The following is a 22095-nucleotide window of genomic DNA, read 5'->3' as shown; positions in this document are numbered from 1 at the left end:
GTAGGATTGTGTTGCTATAAACTTCCATCTTAGAACTGCTTTTGCTGCATCCCATAGGTTTTGGATTGTCGTGTTTTCATTGTCATTTGTCTCTAGGTATTTTTTGATTTCCTCTTTGATTTCTTCAGTGATCTCTTGGTTATTTAGTAACGTATTGTTTAGCTTCCATGTGTTTGTGTTTTTTACGTTTTTTTTCCCCTGTAATTCATTTCTAATCTCATAGCGTTGTGGTCAGAAAAGATGCTTGATATGATTTCAATTTTCTTAAATTTACTGAGGCTTGATTTGTGACCCAAGGTGTGATCTATCCTGGAGAATGTTCCGTGCGCACTTGAGAAGAAAGTGTAATCTGCTGTTTTTGGATGGAATGTCCTATAAATATCAATTAAATCTATCTGGTCTATTGTGTCATTTAAAGCTTCTGTTTCCTTATCTATTTTCATTTCGGATGATCTGTCCATTGGTGTAAGTGAGGTGTTAAAGTCCCCCACTATTATTGTGTTACTGTCGATTTCCTCTTTTATAGCTGTTAGCAGTTGCCTTATGTATTGAGGTGCTCCTATGTTGGGTGCATATATATTTATAATTGTTATATCTTCTTCTTGCATTGATCCCTTGATCATTATGTAGTGTACTTCCTTGTCTCTTGTAACATTCTTTATTTTAAAGTCTATTTTGTCTGATACGAGAATTGCTACTCCAGCTTTCTTTTGATTTCCATTTGCATGGAATATCTTTTTCCATCCCCTCACTTTCAGTCTGTATGTGTCCCTAGGTCTGAAGTGGGTCTCTTGTAGACAGCATATATATGGGTCTTGTTTTTGTATCCATTCAGCAAGCCTGTGTCTTTTGGCTGGAGCATTTAATCCATTCATGTTTAAGGTAATGATTGATATGTATGTTCCTGGGCCCCTTTTCTTAATTGTTTTGGGTTTGTTTTTGTAGGTCCTTTTCTCCTCTTGTGTTTCCCACTTAGAGAAGTTCCTTTAGCATTTGTTGTAGAGCTGGTTTGGTGGTGCTGAATTCTCTTAGCTTTTGCTTGTCTGTAAAGCTTTTGATTTCTCTATCGAATCTGAATGACATCCTTGCCGGGTAGAGTAATCTTGGTTGTAGGTTCTTCCCTTTCTTCACTTTAAGTATATTATGCCACTCCCTTCTGAAGAGCCACCTCTCTTAAGTGACATCCTCATGGAGGGAACAAAAATAAGAAAGCAGTTAGTTAAATAATTATTAGTGACAGTGCCATGAAGAAAAACAGAGCAGGGTGAGGAGATATGAAGAGATATTTGGGAGGCGGGGTGCTGTTTTCCACAGAGTAGCAAGGAAGGCATCTGAACAGAACATGAGTGAGAAAGCCAGCCATATGAAGATCTGTGGGAAGATGGCCCTGGCAGAAAAAACAGTAAGTGCAAACTGCGGAAGCAGGAATGAGCTTGGTGGTCTGACGATCAAAGAAAAGCCTGTGTGGCTAGAATAGAGGGAATGAGGCAAGAATGGTAGGTCATGAGTTTGGGAAATCCACCAGCAGTCTAATTGTATGCTGTCATGAAGAAGGAATTGGCCCTGAAGTGCAATGCGAAACCATCTGAGGGCCGAGTTCCATCCTCCAATGGTTACCCTTGTTGCTGTGTGCAGAAAGGATGGTAGGATGCCGAGAGAATGGAGACTAGTTGAGAGAATGGAGACTAGTGACCAGTGACTAAATTTGTCACGCAGCAACTTCCATATCATCTAGCATATTTACTGAAAGGACATATTACTAAGCCCCATCCATTCCCCGAACATACTGAACCAGAATCTTGTGGGAATAAGGTAAAGGCTGCTATTTTTAGTGGATCCTCCAAGAGATTCTCTCCTGCTGTCAGAATCAGGAATCACTACCCTACATTATGCAGTGGCCATTTTATGAAAACCCACAAAAGAACTTTTGCTCGGTGTCTGGCTTAGGCTCTCTGAAATGTACATGTTTTGATCTTGCCTCTTTGCTTTAAACACATTTCATCCATCATTAACAACTGTGCAGCATTTTCTGGTTCAGTTTTTTTTGGTTCCAACTTTAACTTGGGCTTGATTTTACTATTTATTCTATCTTCATTTCCCCTTTCCCTGATACTTATTTTTATTTTTTATAAATACTGATTTTTAGTATTTATGTATCCATTTTATTGTTTTTAAGAATTAAACTGCCATTTCAGCAATCTTCAGAGTACTATAATGAATTGTGCATACAGGTAATTTAGACTTGTGCCTATTCCAGCTTCAAAGCCTTCTCTGATACAAAGTGCAATTCACATCATTTTTTTCCTTAGAGAAGGAAACATTAATTTTGTTATCTTTCTACCCACCACAGTCACTCAAACAATAACTGGATGAGTTCACACCTGATGCCATTTAAAATTTTTGTCTGCTACAACACATTCATCTGATCTGCTTTGCTGCATAACATATATTTCCTAAACCTAACTAAAAATAAATCATTTTTAAGTCTATCTCTTTTAACATGCGGGCATTTTATCATGATACTCTTTTTTTTTTGTCCAATATATTATTCAAGTGGTTTCATACTACATTCAACCGTAGTGAATTTCAATAAAAGCAGGAGAGCTCATCATAGATAGTTGAGAAGACTTTAGTGAATTTGACTATTTTCTTATTATAGGAAACAAAGAATGGTATTGTATCTTAAGAGAAATATTTTAACAGCTCCTAAAGTCGGGCAAAAAAGGGAATCAAGTTTGGACCAGTCCAAGTACCTACAATAATATGATAGAAGCATTCACCACCACCATATCACACTACCTCAGTCTGTACTTCTAATAGCAAAGCTTTCTCACTAGAAGTATTAGCACTGGACTCAAATTGCCAGGTGTGAAAATCACTTACTTTTGTTTTTTTTTAAGTGCTAATTATTTTAGGCTGGTCAAGGTTAAAATGGCCTCTTATATTATTTCTAATTTCAGCTCTAACCTCAGAGATGTGTTTGCAGCTGATCAGCCAAAAAGAATTTGTTCTCCTTGTATCCAACAGAATAAAGTGATAAATTAGCAATAAGTTTGTCCTTTACCAAAAAGAAATATGTTCTAAATTTATATATCATAAACTGTATAATAAATCATATCCACATAATACACATTTCATATTTACATTATGCACCATTTACTGGAAGAAAAACTTCATGAGGGTTTATTCAAATGACATATTATAATACACCAAGAATGTCAATTTATATGTATGAATTCTGTATAAAGTGTAAGTGGTCACCATAGCAGAAACATAACAAGTCCCTATAATGCAAAAATTAATTCTAAACACACTTTATAAAGTGATGAAATTCATAAAACTTAGTCATATTCATTCATATAATTTACTTTTCTCTTCTCTAATACAAAGTCATCTGGTAGTCTTCATTTAACTTCATGCTAAAACGTTCCAAGTTTAGAACCTTTACCAATAAAATAAACAGGCAAGAAATAATAGTTTTTTTAAAATTTCAGGTTAGAGGGAAAACACTTATCACACAATAATAAAACCCAAACAAATGGCGAGTTGGTGACTATACGAATGCCTATCATTAAGATATTATTCAAATTCCTCCATGGCACTTAAACTGTAGTTTAAAACCCAATAAACAAGAAACCATAAGAATAGGACCAAACTCTACTATGAAATGAGGAATTATAATAAACTAAATATTTAGGGCTGAATAGACTTTAAGACAATGAACAGAGTAGCACACACTTCATCTAAATGACACCATTTAAACAGTGCTATAATATAATGTCACTTAAGACTAACCAGTGTGGTGCATTATGTGATTCCAAGCATTCTGAAAAAAACGTAGTAACAAGTAACAGCATCCCCACCAGCTTGGAGCCTACAGAATCAATTACTTTGGCCATATCTTTCCAAATGATTTAGTAATGCCTTTTAACATTACAAACATAAATCTATCACAGTACTGGAATTCTGATGTATTTTGGTGCTTCTAGAGCTGCCTAAAAACGAGAAGGTATCCAAGTGAAACTCATTATACAGTTATTATACAATACCACAAAATCTCAGTGCCTAAAAATGTGAAATAATTCTCTACCATTTAGCTGTCTGCCTTACACTATATTCTAGATTTTTACTGCCAGGATTTTTATTGCACTTTGGGAAATCAGAGGTAAAACATGGTTTTAAAAAAACAGTATGTCGTTTTTTCTAGGCAAGATGGCGGAAGAGTAAGACGTGGAGATCACTTTCCTTCCCACAGATACATTAGAAATACATCTACACGTCGAACTGCTCCTACAGAACACCCACTGAACGCTGGCAGAAGACGTCAGACCTCCCAAAAGGAGAGGGGATTCAGAGCGCCACCTAAATGAGCTCCAGAGACGGGCGCGAGCCGCGGCTATCAGTGCGGACCCCTGAGACAGGCATGAGACGCTAAGGCTGCTGCTGCTGCCACCAAGAAGCCTGTGTGCGAGCACAGGTCACTATCCACACCGCCCCTCGCGGGAGCCTGTGCAGCCCTCCACTGCCAGGCTTCCGTGATCCAGGGACAACTTCCCCGGGAGAACGCACGGCGCGCCTCAGGCTGTTGCAACGTCATGCCGGCCTCTGCCGCCGCAGGCTCGCCCCGCATCCGTACCCCTCCCTCCCCCCAGCCTGAGTGAGCCAGAGCCCCCAAAGCAGCTGCTCCTTTAACCCCGTCCAGTGTGAGCGAAGAACAGACGCCCTCAGGTGACCTACACGCAGAGGCGGGTCCAAATCCAAAGCTGAACCCCGGGAGCTGTACGAACAAAGAAGAGAAAGGGAAATCTCTCCCAGCAGCCTCAGAAGCAGCGGATTAAAGCTCGACAAACAACTTGATGTACCTGCATCTGTTGAATACCTGAATAGACAACAAATCATCCCAAATTCAGGAGGTGGACTTTGGGAGCAGGATATATTAATTTTTCTCCTTTTCCTTTTTTTGTGAGTGTATATTTGTATGCTTTTGGATGACATTTTGTCTGTATAGCTTTGCTTTCACCATTTGTCCTAGGGTTCGGTCTGTCTGTTTTGTTTGTTTGTTTGTTTGTTTTGTTTGTTTTCTGGGTTTTTTTTACTTAAAAAAATTTTTTTTCTTAATAAATTTTTTCTTAATAATTTTTTTCTTATTTTTTATTATAAAAAATTAATAAATTTATTTTTAAAAAATAAAAAAAAATTTTCTTAATAAATTTTTTCTTAATAATTTTTTTCTTATTTTTTATTATAATAGCTTTATTTTATTTTATTTTATTTTATCCTCTTTCTTTCTCTCTTTCTATTTTTTCTCCCTTTTATTCTGAGCTGTGTGGATGAAAGGCTCTTGGTGCTCCAGCCAGGCATCAGGGCTGTGCCTCTGAGGTGGGAGAGCCAACTTCAGGACACTGGTCCACAAGAGACCTCCCAGCTCCACGTAATACCAAACGGCGAAAATCTCTCAGAGATGTCCATCTCAACATCAAGGCCCAGCTTCACTCAATGACCAGCAAGCTACAGTGCTGGACAACCTATGCCAAACAACTAGCAAGACAGGAACACAGCCCCATCCATTAGCAGAGAGGCTGCCTAAAATCATAATAAGGCCACAGACACCCCAAAATACACCACCAGACGTGGATGTGCCCACCAGAAAGACAAGATCCAGCCTCATCCACCAGAACACAGGCACTAGTCCCCTCCACCAGGAAGCCTACACAACCCACTGAACCAACCTTAGCCACTGGGGACAGATACCAAAAACAACGGGAACTACGAACCTGCAGCCTGTGAAAAGGAGACCCCAAACACAGTAAGATAAGCAAAATGAGAAGACAGAAAAACACACAGCAGATGAAGGAGCAGGGTCAAAACACACCAGACCTAACAAATGAAGAGGAAATAGGCAGTCTACCTGAAAAAGAATTCAGAATAATGATAGTAAAGATGATCCAAAATCGTGGAAATAGAATAGAAAAAATGCAAGAAACATTTAACAAGGACGTAGAAGAACTAAAGAGGAACCAAGCAACGATGAAAAACACAATAAATGAAATTAAAAATACTCTAGAAGGGATCAACAGCAGAATAACTGAGGCAGAAGAACGGATAAGGGACCTGGAAGATAAAATAGTGGAAATAACTACTGCAGAGCAGAACAAAGAAAAAAGAATGAAAAGAACCAAGGACAGTCTCAGAGACTTCTGGGACAACATTAAATGCACCAACATTCGAATTATAGGGGTCCCAGAAGAAGAAGAGAAAAAGAAAGGGACTGAGAAAATATTTTCAGAGATTACAGTTGAAAACTTCCCTAATATGGGAAAGGAAATAGTTAATCAAGTCCTGGAAGCACACAGAGTCCCATACACGATAAATCCAAGGAGAAACACGCCAAGACACATATTAAGCAAACTATCAAAAATTAAATACAAAGGAAAAATATTAAAAGCAGCAAGGGAAAAACAACAAATAACACACAAGGGAATCCCCATAAGGTTAACAGCTGATCTTTCAGCAGAAACTCTGCAAGCCAGAAGGGAGTGGCAGGATATACTTAAAGTGATGAAGGAGAAAAACCTATAACCAAGATTACTCTACCCAGCAAGGATCTCATTCAGATTTGATGGAGAAATTAAAACCTTTACAGACAAGCAAAAGCTGAGAGAGTTCAGTACCACCAAACCAGCTTTACAGCAAATGCTAAAGGAACTTCTCTAGACAAGAAACACAAGAGAAGGAAAACACCTGCAATAACAAACCCAGAACATTTAAGAAAATGGGAATAGGAACATACATATCGATAATTACCTTAAATGTAAATGGATTAAATGCTCCCACCAAAAGACACAGACTGGCTGAACGGATACAAAAACAATACCCATATATATGCTGTCTACAAGAGAACCACTTCAGACCTAGGGACACATACAGATTGAAAGTGAGGGGATGGAAAAAGATATTCCATGCAAATGGAAATCAAAAGAAAGCTGGAGTAGCAATTCTTGTATCAGACACAATAGACTTTAAAATAAAGACTGTTACAAGAGACAAAGAAGGACACTACATAATGATCAAGGGATCAACCCAAGAAGAAGGTATAACAATTGTAAATATTTATGCACCCAACCTAGGAGCACCTCAATACATAAGGCAAATACTAACAGCCATAAAAGGGGAAATAGACAGTAACACAATCATAGTAGGGGACTTTAACACCCCACTTTCACCAATGGACAAATCATCCAAAATGAAAATAAATAAGGAAACACAAGCTTTAAATGATACATTAAACAAGATGGACTTAATTGATATTTATAGGACATTCCACCCAAAAACAACAGAATACACATTTTTCTCAAGTGCTCATGGAACATTCTCCAGGATAGATCATATCTTGGGTCACAAATCAAGCCTGGGTAAATTTAAGAAAATTGAAATCGTATCAAGTATCTTTTCCGACCACAACGCTATGAGACTAGATATCAATTACAGGAAAAGATCTGTAAAAAATACAAACACATGGAGGCTACACAATACACTACTTAATAACGAAGCGATCACTGAAGAAATCAAAGGGGAAATCAAAAAATACCTAGAAACAAATGACAATGGAGACACGACGACCCAAAACCTATGGTATGCAGCAAAAGCAGCTCTAAGAGGGAAGTTTATAGCAATACAAGCCTACATCAAGAAACAGGAAACATCTCGAATAAACAACCTAACCTTGCACCTAAAGCAATTAGAGAAAGAAGAACATAAAAACCCCAAAGCTAGCAGAAGGAAAGAAATCATAAAGATCAGATCAGAAATAAATGAAAAAGAAATGAAGGAGACAATAGCAAAGATCAATAAAACTAAAAGCTGGTTCTTTGAGAAGATAAACAAAATTGATAAACCATTAGCCAGACTCATCAAGAGAAAAAGGGAGAAGACTCAAATCAATAGAATTAGAAATGAAAAAGGAGAAGTAACAACTGACACTGCAGAAATACAAAGGATCATGAGAGATTACTACAAGCAACTCTATGCCAATAAAATGGACAACCTGGAAGAAATGGACAGATTCTTAGAAATGCACAACCTGCCGAGACTGAACCAGGAAGAAACAGAAAATATGAACAGACCAATCACAAGCACTGAAATTGAAACTGTGATTAAAAATCTTCCAACAAACAAAAGCCCAGGACCAGATGGCTTCACAGGCGAATTCTATCAAACATTTAGAGAAGAGCTAACACCTATCCTTCTCAAACTCTTCCAAAATATTGCAGAGGGAGGAACACTCCCAAACTCATTCTACCAGGCCACCATCACCCTGATACCAAAACCAGACAAAGATGTCACAAAGAAAGAAAACTACAGGCCAATATCACTGATGAACATAGATGCAAAAATCCTCAACAAAATACTAGCAAACAGAATCCAACAGCACATTAAAAGGATCATACACCATGATCAAGTGGGGTTTATTCCAGGAATGCAAGGATTCTTCAATATACGCAAATCAATCAACGTGATACATCATATTAACAAACTGAAGGAGAAAAACCATATGATCATCTCAATAGATGCAGAGAAAGCTTTCAACAAAATTCAACACCCATTTATGATAAAAGCCCTGCAGAAAGTAGGCATAGAGGGAACTTTCCTCAACATAATAAAGGCCATATATGACAAACCCACAGCCAACACTGTCCTCAATGGTGAAAAACTGAAACCATTTCCACTAGGATCAGGAACAAGACAAGGTTGCCCACTCTCACCACTATTATTCAACATAGTTTTGGAAGTGTTAGCCACAGCAATCAGAGAAGAAAAAGAAATAAAAGGAATCCAAATTGGAAAAGAAGAAGTAAAGCTGTCACTGTTTGCAGATGACATGATACTATACATAGAGAATCCTAAAGATGCTACCAGAAAACTACTAGAACTAATCAATGAATTTGGTAAAGTAGCAGGATACAAAATTAATGCACAGGAATCTCTTGCATTCCTATACACTAGTGATGAAAAATCTGAAAGTGAAATTAAGAAAACACTCCCGTTTACCATTGCAGCAAAAAGAATAAAATATCTAGGAATAAATCTACCTAAGGAGACAAAAGACCTGTATGCAGAAAATTATAAGACACTGATGAAAGAAATTAAAGATGATACAAATAGATGAAGAGATATACCATGTTCTTGGATTGGAAGGATCAACATTGTGAAAATGACTCCACTACCCAAAGCAATCTACAGATGCAATGCAATCCCTATCAAACTACCAATAGCATTTTTCACAGAACTACAACAAAAAATTTCACAATTTGTATGGAAACACAAAAGACCCCGAATAGCCAAAGCAATCTTGAGAACGAAAAATGGAGCTGGAGGAATCAGGCTCCCTGACTTCAGACTACATTACAAAGCTACAGTAATCAAGACAGTTTGGTACTGGCACAGAAACAGAAATATAGATCAATGGAACAGGATAGAAAGCCCAGAGATAAACCCACGCACATATGGTTACCTTATCTTTGATAAAGGAGGCAAGCATATACAGTGGAGAAAAGACGGCCTCTTCAATAAGTGGTGCTGGGAAAACTGGACAGGTACATGTAAAAGTATGAAGTTAGAACACTCCCTAACACCATACACAAAAATAAACTCAAACTGGATTAAAGACCTAAATGTAAGGCCAGACACTATCAAACTCTTAGAGGAAAACATAGGCAGAACACTCTATGACATAAATCACAGCAAGATCCTTTTTGACCCAACTCCTAGAGAAATGGAAATAAAAACACAAATAAACAAATGGGACGTAATGGAACTTCAAAGCTTTTGCACAGCAAAGGAAACCATAAACAAGACCAAAAGACAACCCTCAGAATGGGAGAAAATACTTGTAAATGAAGAAACTGACAAAGGATTAATCTCCAAGATTTACAAGCAGCTCATGCAGCTCAATAACAAAACAACAAACAACCCAATCCAAAAATGGGCAGAAGACCTAAATAGACATTTCTCCAAAGAAGACATACAGATGGCCAAGAAGCACATGAAAAGATGCTCAGCATCATTAATTATTGGAGAAATGCAAATCAAAACTACAATGAGATATCATCTCACACTGGTCAGAATGGCCATCATCAAAAAATCTAGAAACAATAAATGCTGGAGAGGGTGTGGAGAAAAGGGAACCCTCTTGCACTGTTGGTGGGAATGTAAATTGATACAGCCACTATGGAGAACAATATGGAGGTTCCTTAAAAAACTAAAAATAGAATTACCATATGACCCAGCAATCCCACTACTGGGCATATATCCAGAGAAAACCATAATTCAAAAAGACACATGCACCCGAATGTTCATTGCAGCACTATTTACAATAGCCAGGTCATGGAAGCCACCTAAATGCCCATCAACAGACGAATGGATAAAGAAGTTGTGGTACATATATACAATGGAATATTACTCAGCCATAAAAAGGAACGAAATTGAGTCATTTGTTGAGACGTGGATGGATCTAGAGACTGTCATACAGAGTGAAGTAAGTCAGAAAGGGAAAAACAAATATCATATATTAAGGCATGTATGTGGAACCTAGAAAAATGGTACAGATGAACTGGGTTGCAGGGCAGAAGTTGAGACACAGATGTAGAGAACAAACGTATGGACACCAAGGGGGGAAAACTGCGGTGGGGCGGGGATGGTGGTGTGCTGAATTGGGCGATTGGGATTGACATGTATAAAGTGATGTGTATAAAATTGATGACTGATAAAAATAAATAAATAAATAAATAAACAACAACAACAACAAAAAAACTAAAAATAGAACTACCATACAACCCAGCAATCCCACTACTGGGCATATACCCTGAGAAAACCATAATTCAAAAAGAGTCATGTACCAAAACGTTCATTGCAGCTCTATTTACAATAGGCAGGACATGGAAGCAACCTAAGTGTCCATCATCGGATGAATGGATAAAGAAGATGTGGCACATATATACAATGGAATATTACTCAGCCATAAAAAGAAACAAAATTGAGTCATTTGTAGTGAGGTGGATGGACCTAGAGACTGTCATACAGAGTGAAGTAAGTCAGAAAGAGAAAAACAAATACCGTATGCTAACACATATATATGGAATCTAAGGGGAAAAAAAAAAGGTCATGAAGAACCTAGTGGCAAGACGGGAATAAAGACACAGACCTACTAGAGAATGGACTTGAAGATATGGGGAGGGGGAGGGGTAAGATGTGACAGGGTGAGAGAGTGACATGGACATATATACACTACGAAATGTAAAATAGCTAGCTAGTGGGAAGCAGCCGCATAGCACAGGGAGATCAGCTCGGTGCTTTGTGACCACCTAGAGGGGTGGGATAGGGAGGGTAGGAGGGAGGGAGACGTAAGAGGGAAGAGATATGGGGACATATGTACATGTATAACTGATTCACTTTGTTATAAAGCAGAAACTAACACACCATTGTAAAGCAATTATACTCCAATAAAGATGTTAAAAAAAAAAAACAGTATGTCAAATCATTACACTGTACACCTTAAATTTATACAGTGCTATATGTCAATTATATCTCAATAAAACTGGAAGGAAAAAAACTGTGTGACTGTGCTTAAATTCAAATAAAAATAGCATTTTTACAACCATACTGAAATTTAATCCTTTTACACAGGTTAAAGAAATATGTCACAGAAAAAACCTAAACAAAAACAAAACTTTTGCAAGGGGAACAATGCAAATTTATTTCAGGAACTCAAATTATAAAAGGTCACCTCTGAGTCAATTTACCACACTAAAGGAACAAAGTTGTTAAAATACAGATATGCTCCACTGAGCCATTTATCCACTCTGTAGTATAAAACTTGAAATAAATCCTAAAGCCAAGGTTTAAAATCATTTTAAGAGTCAAGATCCTAAGTGTTTTACTATCTCTGTAAGAGGTGCTTTTCCTTCCCAAAACACAGTTTAATTGAAAAGTTGGCTACATTTAAGGTTTTTTTCCTCATCAGCTCTTCAGTTCAAAACACTACTGTCAATGTGAATATGGTCTATATCTTGTCTGATCTGAGCAATGAGATCCAAAAAGTGGGGTTGGGGAAGGTGGACCTTGCGCTGGTGAAAGAGGTGAAAGTCCTTTCGACAGAGGTCACATACCAGGATTTGTTCCATACCGTTGTATAAACGGAGGGCTCAGAGTTTCTTGTTCTTCAGTGAACTGGGGTAAAGAGTTAGGATTCTGATTGTTAGAAGGGAATTCACTTACAGGTGGACCACCATTATGAGATAGAGGAGATCCTGGCGGAGAAGGATTCATATAAGGTGGCACCAGGGCAATAATACATCCAGGGGAAGAAGTTACTGGTGATGGACCAGAAGTCATGAGTGGAGGTGGCACTTGACTACAGACCAGCTGAGGAGCACCTGAATCCGGGAGAGAATATGACACTGGATGGCTTACTGGTGGTGGAGTAGATGGGGGTAGTGCATGTTCCTCGGGAGGCATAATATAAGGGGGCAATACCACTTGTTGACTTTGATATTCAGGATGATGGTGAGCCGGTGCTGGGGCAGGAGGTGATAGTTCTTTGGCATCAGAAGTTGAGTCAGCCTGAATAGGGGTGATTATTAAATTGCTGTATTCTCTTGTTGAAATACTAACGATTTCCTGATGGAGCAAAGGAGGTGGGGTGGCAATAATTCTGCTGGAGGAGCATAAAGATCCTCGCGTGGCTGGATACTGCGCTTGTGTGATACACGCTGCACAGGAGATGGGGACATAATGCTGGGCAACTCTGGGGGAATATGGCTCATATGGTCCTGGTCTAGCAGCATTTCAGGGATTTCAGTTGTTGGTGAAGCAATACGAGGGTGAACTTTTTTAAGCGGAGCACACTTAAAGTTTTTTAGCTGTCTTATGGCGGTAGCTGATATGAGCTTCTAACTCTCTCTGAGACAAATAAGTTTTCCTGCACTCTTGGCCAGCGCTACACATGAAGACAGAACCTCGTGTATGCTCCTCAATTCGCAGCACAGGAATACTACAGCCTGGTCATATCTTATCTCCTTTTCTTTCATATAAATTAGCACAGTCATAGCAAAAAGCATACTTGAACAGAATTATACGCCCATAGATTTTAATAGGCAAATCACACATTTGTCACAGAAATGAACTGGTAAATCAAACTTTGCACCTATGATGTTTATCTTAAAGTCCTCCCAAATGCATTCAGGAAATGTTTTCTTTCTTCCCAATAGCTCACCCCCTTTACAATCATACCACCCTCCTCCATTACGTTCAAATTCTTTCTCACCAGCAGGCGACCCACTCATAGTCCTAGGAATATGAGACACAGACTGCTTTTATTCACCTGCTTAGAAATGAGCTTTAAAGGAATTCGTCTTCGACCCTCAAGGCCACCGGACAATCCAGAACTCTGAGCGCGTGGTGGCCCACAGTCAGCGTCAGCGGGATCCGTGTTCGGCTATTCGGCTAGGAAGGCACCTGGGCGCGGAAATCAGAGTCCGCATGCGCAGCACGAGCTTCCCCGAGCTTCCCCGAGCTTCCCCGAGCTTCGCCGAGCCCAGGAGGCGAGAGTTAGATCAGATTAGATCAGATCCCAACCCCCTCTCTGTAGCTTTGACTTCCGAGGGGTTTCTTCTCCTTTTCCCTACCCGATCTCACTACTTGGGTGAGGGAGTCAGATATAGTTTGGACAAGGGGGAAAGAGCTTCACTGTTGAGGTTGCTAAGGCTGCTCTTCATGTGCCATGAAAGTGGCCTTTACCTGTGGAAAAAGAGACTGATGGGAATGGGGAAGGGGAGCGCAGCAGCAGCCAAAAGAATACGTTCCCAGCTTATTAGAGCGCTGCCTTCTGGGGCAGCTTTATTTTTATCCCACTGCATTTTTGTAACCTGCCTTAAATTGCTCATGGTGTGTGTGTGTGTGTGTGTGTGTGTGTGTGTGTGTACATATATGTATGTAGTCAGGCATACACACACCTCTAAGATTTTGTCATGATATAATGAATGTAAAATCACCTTTGGAGGAAGGGAGCACTGTATGTATCTTATCAAGGAAAAATCATGTAAAAAGTAGTGAACATGGTAATTTGACAGTGCTAGACATTTGCTGTTCGTGCTTAAAGAATGATTATGGGTATTTAAGCCAAATTTCCCCAGGTCTCACCTTCCCGCAAGTAGAAACTGGACCACAAAAATAGCAACAAATGGTATTTACTTGGCTCCACCCCACCCATAATTGTGGCTCCTCTGCACCTTAGGTGGGGGCGGGGGGGGTCTCTCCTGAATGTGTAGACCTTCACCCTTTTGGCTATGTTGACTGTCAAGTCTCCCCAAAAAACACTAAACAAAAAACATTGATCAATCGAAGTTTTTTAGACTTAGTGCAACATAGGAGAATATTACCTTAACAGAGTCTAAATGGTGTCTCAGAAGAGGGATGGCAGGATAGGATATTAGGGGCTGGGCTGGGTGATTTTAGGGCAGGTCTTGCAAAGAGAATTGCGCAGATTTTATAACATGACACCTAAAGATTGGCAGGCACAGGGAATTGAGAATATTGACATGAGTATTAATGGGCAATATGTTATTCTTGTTAAGTAAACTCTTTTGGCTGGCTCACAATTTTATCTTTCAGGAAAAAGTACTTCCTGGAACAAGTAGGTAAGTTTGCTTATTCCCAGAAGTTCTTAACATAACAGAAAACTATCCCCAGTCCAATTATCATTTTACATGGTGACAGGGAATTATGTTGGTTTCCTTTTCCCTGGCTTGTTGGGGTGTTGCTTCTTGGCTACACCAATGGTGAAAACACAACAATGCCCAGATACCCACCAAAGGTACCAGTGCTCACTAATGCCCAAAGTCACTGCTGCGCCAGCAAGGGAACAAGGAAACATTGAAGGTGCTGTGTAGTCTAAGAAGATAAATGGACTTCCTTGCCCTCCTTTCTTTCACTCTATTACATGGGCGACAAAGCACTTCAGATTAACACTTGCCAATGTGTTAAAGAGATTTTCCTGAAATTGCTCTGTTAGTTTTTACTTGCTCTTAATTATCACTCCCCTAGTAAGGACTGAGGCAGTGCTAGCTCATGGTAGCTGGTTTAAATTTGAATATACAATGCCACTCACCTCTGACACTCTCCCCTAGTTCTGGAAACGTTTCAGTATTCCAGCAATGCTATCTTCTCTTAGGATTCATTCACTCCCAGGAGGCAACTTCATTCCTCATGCAAATAAATTTCTTATGGGCCCATCTCCTGGAGTCTCCTAACCTGCCTAAACTCTAAAGACAACACGCTTTATTCTCTCAAACCAAGCCTCCTATTACATGTTGATTTAAATTTTAGGTAATTTGAAATTTTGTTGGCTTTTAAAAAAAGCAGTACATTTTAATAAGTCAAAGTGGTTCTTATTTACTAAGCCATGGATGTTCTGCCCCTATTGTAAGCAATAAACCAAAATTCTAAGTAAAACCTAAAATTTAGAGCATGAAGGCATATGCAAATGTTCCTGTTTTACAATTACAATGACTTGTTTGCAGGCTCTTTAAGAAGGTTGTATGGCGAGGTGTGGGTTAGTGGTATGCATATAATTCAAAAACAATGAATATAAAGGGGAAAAAGCCTGTCAAATAAAATATCCCAAACTTATTTTCTCTTCTTCCCTGGAACTAGTGTTCTTCTGTCTGAACTGTGACATTCTCATATGACAGAATGCTGTCCTTACACATAACCCTGGGTGAAAAAAAGCCAGCTCTCTTTCCTAGTTGGCTAAGTTTACTTTTGTTGCTCATTAGGTCAACTTCAAAGTGGTGAACCAAAGCAGCTCCTGGGTGCAAGCTGTCTAGAAGTTAACGGGACTCAAAAGCGGAGCTCAGAATTTATCTCTAAAATAATTTGAAGTTGACCTAATGAGCAACAACCCTCAGAAGTGGGTTCCGACAGCTCTGCTAGGAGTATTTGCTTGTTTATAGCTGAGAAGCCTGACCTGAAAGCCCTTAATAAATATTTTTTGGTGAAATTGTTGATAAGATAAAGGGTATTGACCCTCCATTTATCCACATCAGATTTGAGAAGCTAACTTTGCCACACTAGAAAAGCTGCCTTTACAAACTGATCCTTAGTTTAGTGCCTTTAAACAAAAAGTTAAATGGGCTTCCATTCAGCCACCTCCTTCAGGGCATAGAGACTCTGTCCTTCAATCTCACTGCTCTTAAAAGTTGCTAGACTTAAATTCGATTGACAAAAGAGAGATTCGGTGTCTGTCTGCCTGTAACAATGATTGGATATAAAAAGGTTTGAGTTTGGAGATTTAAGAGAAATTGGACCTGTTGAAATTGCTTGGATTCATGGAGGCCTGTTTGTTAGAATTCGGCTGCCTCAAAAAAAATCTAAGTGAGGGTGACGATGAAGAATTATGGACTGCACAATGAAGAAGTATCAACGTGCACAATTAATGCTAGTAAACAGGTTGAGACATCTCCGCTTAAGCCACATGCCATCTGGCCCAGAAGCAGTCATTCTACCAGAATGATACCAAAGGTCGGCAGGAGCAGGAGCCTTAAGTCCCGCTGCCAGGCTCCTGGATTTTATTTCTCATTTAAGGGAATCTGATCTGTCATTCCCCTGGCTCCTGCGGGCTTTAAATTCACATAATCAACATATCACTGCCAGAGACTTAGTAAGAGCTGAGGCAGTTTAAAGGTGAGTGGAGAATAATCATGTTCCCAAGCCAGATGCCTTCAGTTCTGCAAACAAATAAAAAGTCCATCTCAGGTTCCAAAAAGTAAGGCAAACTGCCCTGTGTGAAAAAGACTTCAGCTCTCCTCCCACGTGTGCCGGTAGCTATATTTTACATCCTGGGAGGGCCAGCCATTTGCAAAAGTTTAGAGCAGTGTTTCTCAAAATGTGGTCCACAGACCCCTAGGGATTCCCAAGGCCCTTTCTGAGGGTCCTGGAGGTCAAAACTATTTCCATAATAATACTAAGATGTTATTTGCTTTTCCACCATTTGACATTTGTCATGAAAAGCAATGGGGGATAAAACTGCTGGCTTCTTAGCACGAAGCAAGGCAGTGGTATCAAACTATCCTAGTAGTCACTGTATTTTTTACTGCCACACAGTAAAGAGAAAATGCTAGTTTCATTTAAGAATGTACGTGATGAAGCTCTAAAAAATATTAATTTTATTAAATCTCAACCCTTGAGTACACATCTTTTTCATATTTTGTGTGACAAAACGGAAAGAAAGTACACCGAAGTACTTTGGGGGCATACCAAAGTACAGTGGCTATCTCAAGGAAAAGCATTTATGTCATCATCTGACTTGGAAGGTAAACTATCTGCTTTTTTGTGTGGAACATTATTTTCATTTGAAAGAACAACTGACAAACTATGACTATTCAAACTTGGGTATGTGGCAGACATTTTCTCAAAACTGAACAGAGTTAGCCTGTCACTTCAAGAAAAACAACTGACAGTATTTGTTGCCAATTATAAAATTCAAGCTTTTGAATGAAAATTAAAATTTTGAAAATCTTGTATCTGCCACGATCCTGGCAGCTTCCCAGTACTAAAGACTTATCTGATGAGATCAGTGGTAATTAATAATGAATGTAATTTTTTGAAACTGTATAATGAAATGTGTCAACACTTGGGAGTTCTGCATAACTCAGTGAACCAATATTTTCCAAATGACCAATGGTTGATGTTACAAAATCATACATAATTAAAAGACCCATTTAAAATCAAGACAGAAGTAGATGTTAGTGTTAACAGTGTATGAAACTTCATTGCTGTTTCAGATTCCATATTGCAACTAACCTTTAAGAAACTACCATTTGTAGGGAATTCCCTGGTGGCACAGTAGTTAAGAATCTGCCTGCCAATGCAGGGGACACGGGTTCGAGCCCTGGTCCGGGAAGATCCCACATGCTGTGGAGCAACTAAGCCCGTGCGCCACAACTACTGAGCCTGCGCTCTAGAGCCTGCGAACCACAACTACTGAAGCCCGCACACCTAGAGCCCGTGCTCCGCAACGAGAGAAGCCACTGCAATGAGAAGCCCGCGCACCACAATGAAGAGTAGCCCCCGCTCGCCGCAACTAGAGAAAGCCCGCACAGCAACTAAGACCCAATGCAACCAAGATAAATAAATAAATAAATTTATTAAAAAAAAAAAAAAGAAACTACCATTTGTTGAGTTTGGTTTCATTTCAAAGAATATTCACAATTATCTGAAAGGCTATTCTAATACCCCTCCCTTTTCCAACAATACATCTGTATGAACCTAGATTTTCTTCCTTAATTTCACCAGAACCAAATATCACACAAATTGAACTCAGAAGCAGGTGTAAGAATACAGCTGCCTTCTATTAACCTAGATCTTAAAGAGATTTGTAAAAATTTAAAACAATGCCACTCTTCTCACTGACTTTTTTTTCTTTTGGAAAATATATTTTTCATAAGAATGTGTAATTTATATTAGTGTGTAATGGCTTATTATTTTTAAATGAAATAATAAATATTTTAAGTTTCTCGATATTCCACATAAACAAAGGCTCTTTGAGGTCCTCAATAATATTTAAGAGGGGAAGGGAGTCCTGAGAGTAAAATGTTTAAGAACTGCTCCTCTAGGTGATCTTTAATGCTCTTTCACCTTTCCTCTGAGAGACACTGCCTTCCCCACATTCACTCCCCCAAACTCAGTCCCATCCAAATCAAATTGCCCAGAAGGTCCCAGAACTTCCTCACCTTCAAAATTAGCTGATGGTGACAAGGAGAAGGGAAAGAAAGGTCGGGATCACTTAAACACCAAGCATCGTGCCATGCACCTAATACACGGTATCTCGTCTAATCCTCACAGCAGCCCTGCGAGATAATGATAGTGATGACGTGACCAAATAACGGGGCAGCAGGACACAAGGGGAGCCGCTCTTATTGCTAGGGTCAGCAAAACCACGTGCTCACTAAGAATTATCTATAGACCAAATAAATAAAAACATCTTACAAATACCACACTACTTATTTTCAAATACATGTGGGTGTTGCTATACCCAAAATTCCATTGTAAAGCATCATCAAATGCACAAAAGCTTTGATCATTATTTTTTTAAAAATTTCAATCAATGAATCAGGACGTAAATGTGGGAGATAAAAATTTTTTTGACAATGAGAAGGGAACAAAGTGACCCTCGCCTTTGAAAAATATTGAGAGTCACTGCACTGTAGCACTGTAACTACACTGAATCCGCAGCGAAAGCACAACCTTCAGGACAACGCTAAGCTGTTTAGAGTGATATCCTTACCACCAAAAGCCCACTTTTGCCATCAAAGTATTTAAAACTCTAGACAGGGAAGTCAATACACACATGTGAAAGGCCAGCTAACAGCCTGGTACCGTACAGGGTTGGATGAGGGAAACGGACATGAAGTGCTATACGAATTCTGGGGACGTAGAGAACTTCTGGCCAAGATGCTCTTGGATGAACTAAGACTAGATCTGCATCCTTAAAGATAGAATTTAAATGGGCATAGAAGACAGGGACTAGGGAACCACATGGACAAAGACAGATGCGGAAAGCAGATTGTTCAAGGGCAATACGCTTGACTCAATCGAGGGCTCACATACGGAAGAGATGGGAGATACAGTTGGGAAAGGGAGTTGAGGACTAAATGTTGAAGGGTCTGGATGGAATAACGAGGAGTATAAACTTATCCCTCTAGGCAATTCAAAATCATCAAATAAAGATTTAAAAGAAAGGGAACAGAGCATAGTGTAGATTGGCAAACTGGGACAGGAATCAGACAGTCCTATGAGGAAGCAATTCACAGTTCAGGACTGAGGTTGTTCAGGTCTGAGTGGGAAATAGAGACCAAAGGAAACGAGCATGTGGGAGACGCTGAAAGGCCAGAGTTTGGCGACTAACTTAATGGGACTAACTGGCAATGGAGAGGAGGGAGAGGGAAATGACTCCAACTTTTCAAGCCCAAAAGACTATCACATGATCCAATTAGGAAGGAACCATTTGGCATGGACCACATCTGCTTCGTCAACATCCTCATAAGTTTGGCCCTGGTCCACCAGAGGGTCTGAGGCCTATGTTTAGTGACGTGGAGGAATTCTGTCTTGGTCTGAAAAGGTAATCAGAACAGTATCCTGACCTCACTACTGATCAATTCTTCAACCGTTTGGGAGATACCCACCCCTCCCCACCCCATGACAGTTAAGACTTGAATTTTAAGGCTGCAGCTACCCACTCACTACCCCAGCCCACGTCCAGGCTGCTCCCCTCACTGAGCAATTCTGCTGGATTTTCCCTGGGTTTTTGGATCAGCAATACCTTTGGACTTGGCTTTGTTTTTTGAGGATGCTACCTCGGATTGGGGGCCTTGATTTTGTACTGACATCTGGGCTTTCTGATCCATGACTCAACTGTACTCCACAGCTGCGGGCAAGAGGCACCTGCCTTGACTTTCTCTGTTGCTCCCCCAGACCCTGTTTAACTCTATCTTTTCCCCACCAATTGGAGAGCAAGGTCAACTGGGCTTTTTGCATAGCAGGAGGTCCAGTTCTGAAAAGTGCTTGGCAATAGTGAAAAGGAAAGGGATCGTAGAAATACCAAGAAGGAGAAAGACAAGAAAAAGCTAAAGATGAACACTTTCAGTCTGGAGAAGGGGAAGGAGGGTGGCCTGATGATGAGCTAACTGTCTTCGGGTACAGGAAGGGCTCTGTTGGGGAAAGGAAGCCTGGCTGCCCTCCCACCCAGCCAAGGGCTTAGTTACAGCACCGGGGATTTACAGAAGACACAAACATTTCTTGGACAAATACGGAAATGGGTTTCAGAGGGGTTTTGTGTAATTACCTTCGCAGGAGATGGCTAAGAATAGCATAGCTCCTCTGGCAGCCGGAAGGTGAAGAGGTGTTATGTGGCCAAGCAGAAGGTGAACTTGGGGCTTTTCTTGCCGCATAACTCTCCCTCTTCTTTTACTGCAGGAATAGAAATTTCTGCACTCTGTCAGGCACCCTTGGAAGAGCTCTGAACCTTTCTCCAGAGCAAAAGCACTTGGCCAATGCCTGATATTTTTAGAATAAAATCAGCAAGTAAAGCTGTTGCCCCAGTGGTCACCAGAGCACTGTAGTGGTGATAATTCCAAAAGCCATACAGGCAATTTCTGACTAAATGATATCAAAGGCAGACTAAAAATTGTTTCTTTAACTGAAGGGTTGCATGACTGGCTTTTAATTAGAATGGATTAATATAGTGTTCCCATTTATAAAAACCAAAATTGAAAGGAAGGAATTGCAATGAGGTAATTAAAGTAAGGAAAATATCCTCCAGATCCTCTCCCACCCAAATATTATGCTTAAAAAGACAGAGGGCTTCCCTGGTGGCGCAGTGGTTGAGAATCTGCCTGCCAATGCAGGGGACACGGGTTCGAGCCCTGGTCTGGGAAGATCCCACATGCCGCGGAGCAGCTGGGCCCGTGAGCCACAACAACTGAGCCTGAGCGTCTGGAGCCTCTGCTCCGCAACAAGAGAGGCTGCGATAGTGAGAGGCCCGCGCACCGCGATGAAGAGTGGCCCCCACTCGCCGCAACTGGAGAAAGCCCTCACAGAAACAAAGACCCAACACAGCCAAAAATAAAAATAATAAATAAATAATAAATTAAAAAATTTAAAAAATAAAGAGAAAATTAAATAAAACTTTGTTATTCTTTATATACCTAGATAATCTCTGTATCTAATATCTCAAGGGTATTACATAGTTGTATAAATTCCTAGTGTGCATATGTTTGTGTGTATATATACATATGGGTATGTTTATTCATATGTGTATACATATTTTTCTACCTATATAATCATATAAATACATGCACAAATTGTTTTTTGTTTACAATAGTATATGACAATGTATATAGGTACCACTTTTTTTCTATTTCCAGAAGGGCATTAACACAGGGCTTCTCAGATAAATTACCATTTCCCTCTTGACTGGCTTATTTGGCAAAATCAAGAAGTTTGTGTGCTAGTGCACAAGATGACCTACCTGATTCTCCACTG

The 22095-nt window shown here is 39.7% G+C and overlaps 1 protein-coding gene across 1 annotated transcript; it reads right to left on the bottom strand.

The window, feature by feature from the left end:
- Nucleotides 1–12042: 12042 nt before the first annotated feature.
- CBLL2 (Cbl proto-oncogene like 2) lies at nucleotides 12043–13538 on the bottom strand. The gene is given in 6 exon segments (XM_059911720.1): nucleotides 12043–12704; nucleotides 12707–12915; nucleotides 12917–13161; nucleotides 13164–13363; nucleotides 13366–13442; nucleotides 13513–13538. Coding segments are annotated over 6 exon segments (1419 nt in total).
- Nucleotides 13539–22095: the final 8557 nt, after the last annotated feature.

The sequence above is a fragment of the Balaenoptera ricei genome, chromosome X, assembly GCF_028023285.1.
Source record: "Balaenoptera ricei isolate mBalRic1 chromosome X, mBalRic1.hap2, whole genome shotgun sequence".
Taxonomy (NCBI): Eukaryota; Metazoa; Chordata; class Mammalia; order Artiodactyla; family Balaenopteridae; genus Balaenoptera; species Balaenoptera ricei.
The sequence above is the reverse complement of the archived record's forward strand: the minus strand, read 5'-3'. Positions and strand labels throughout refer to the sequence as shown.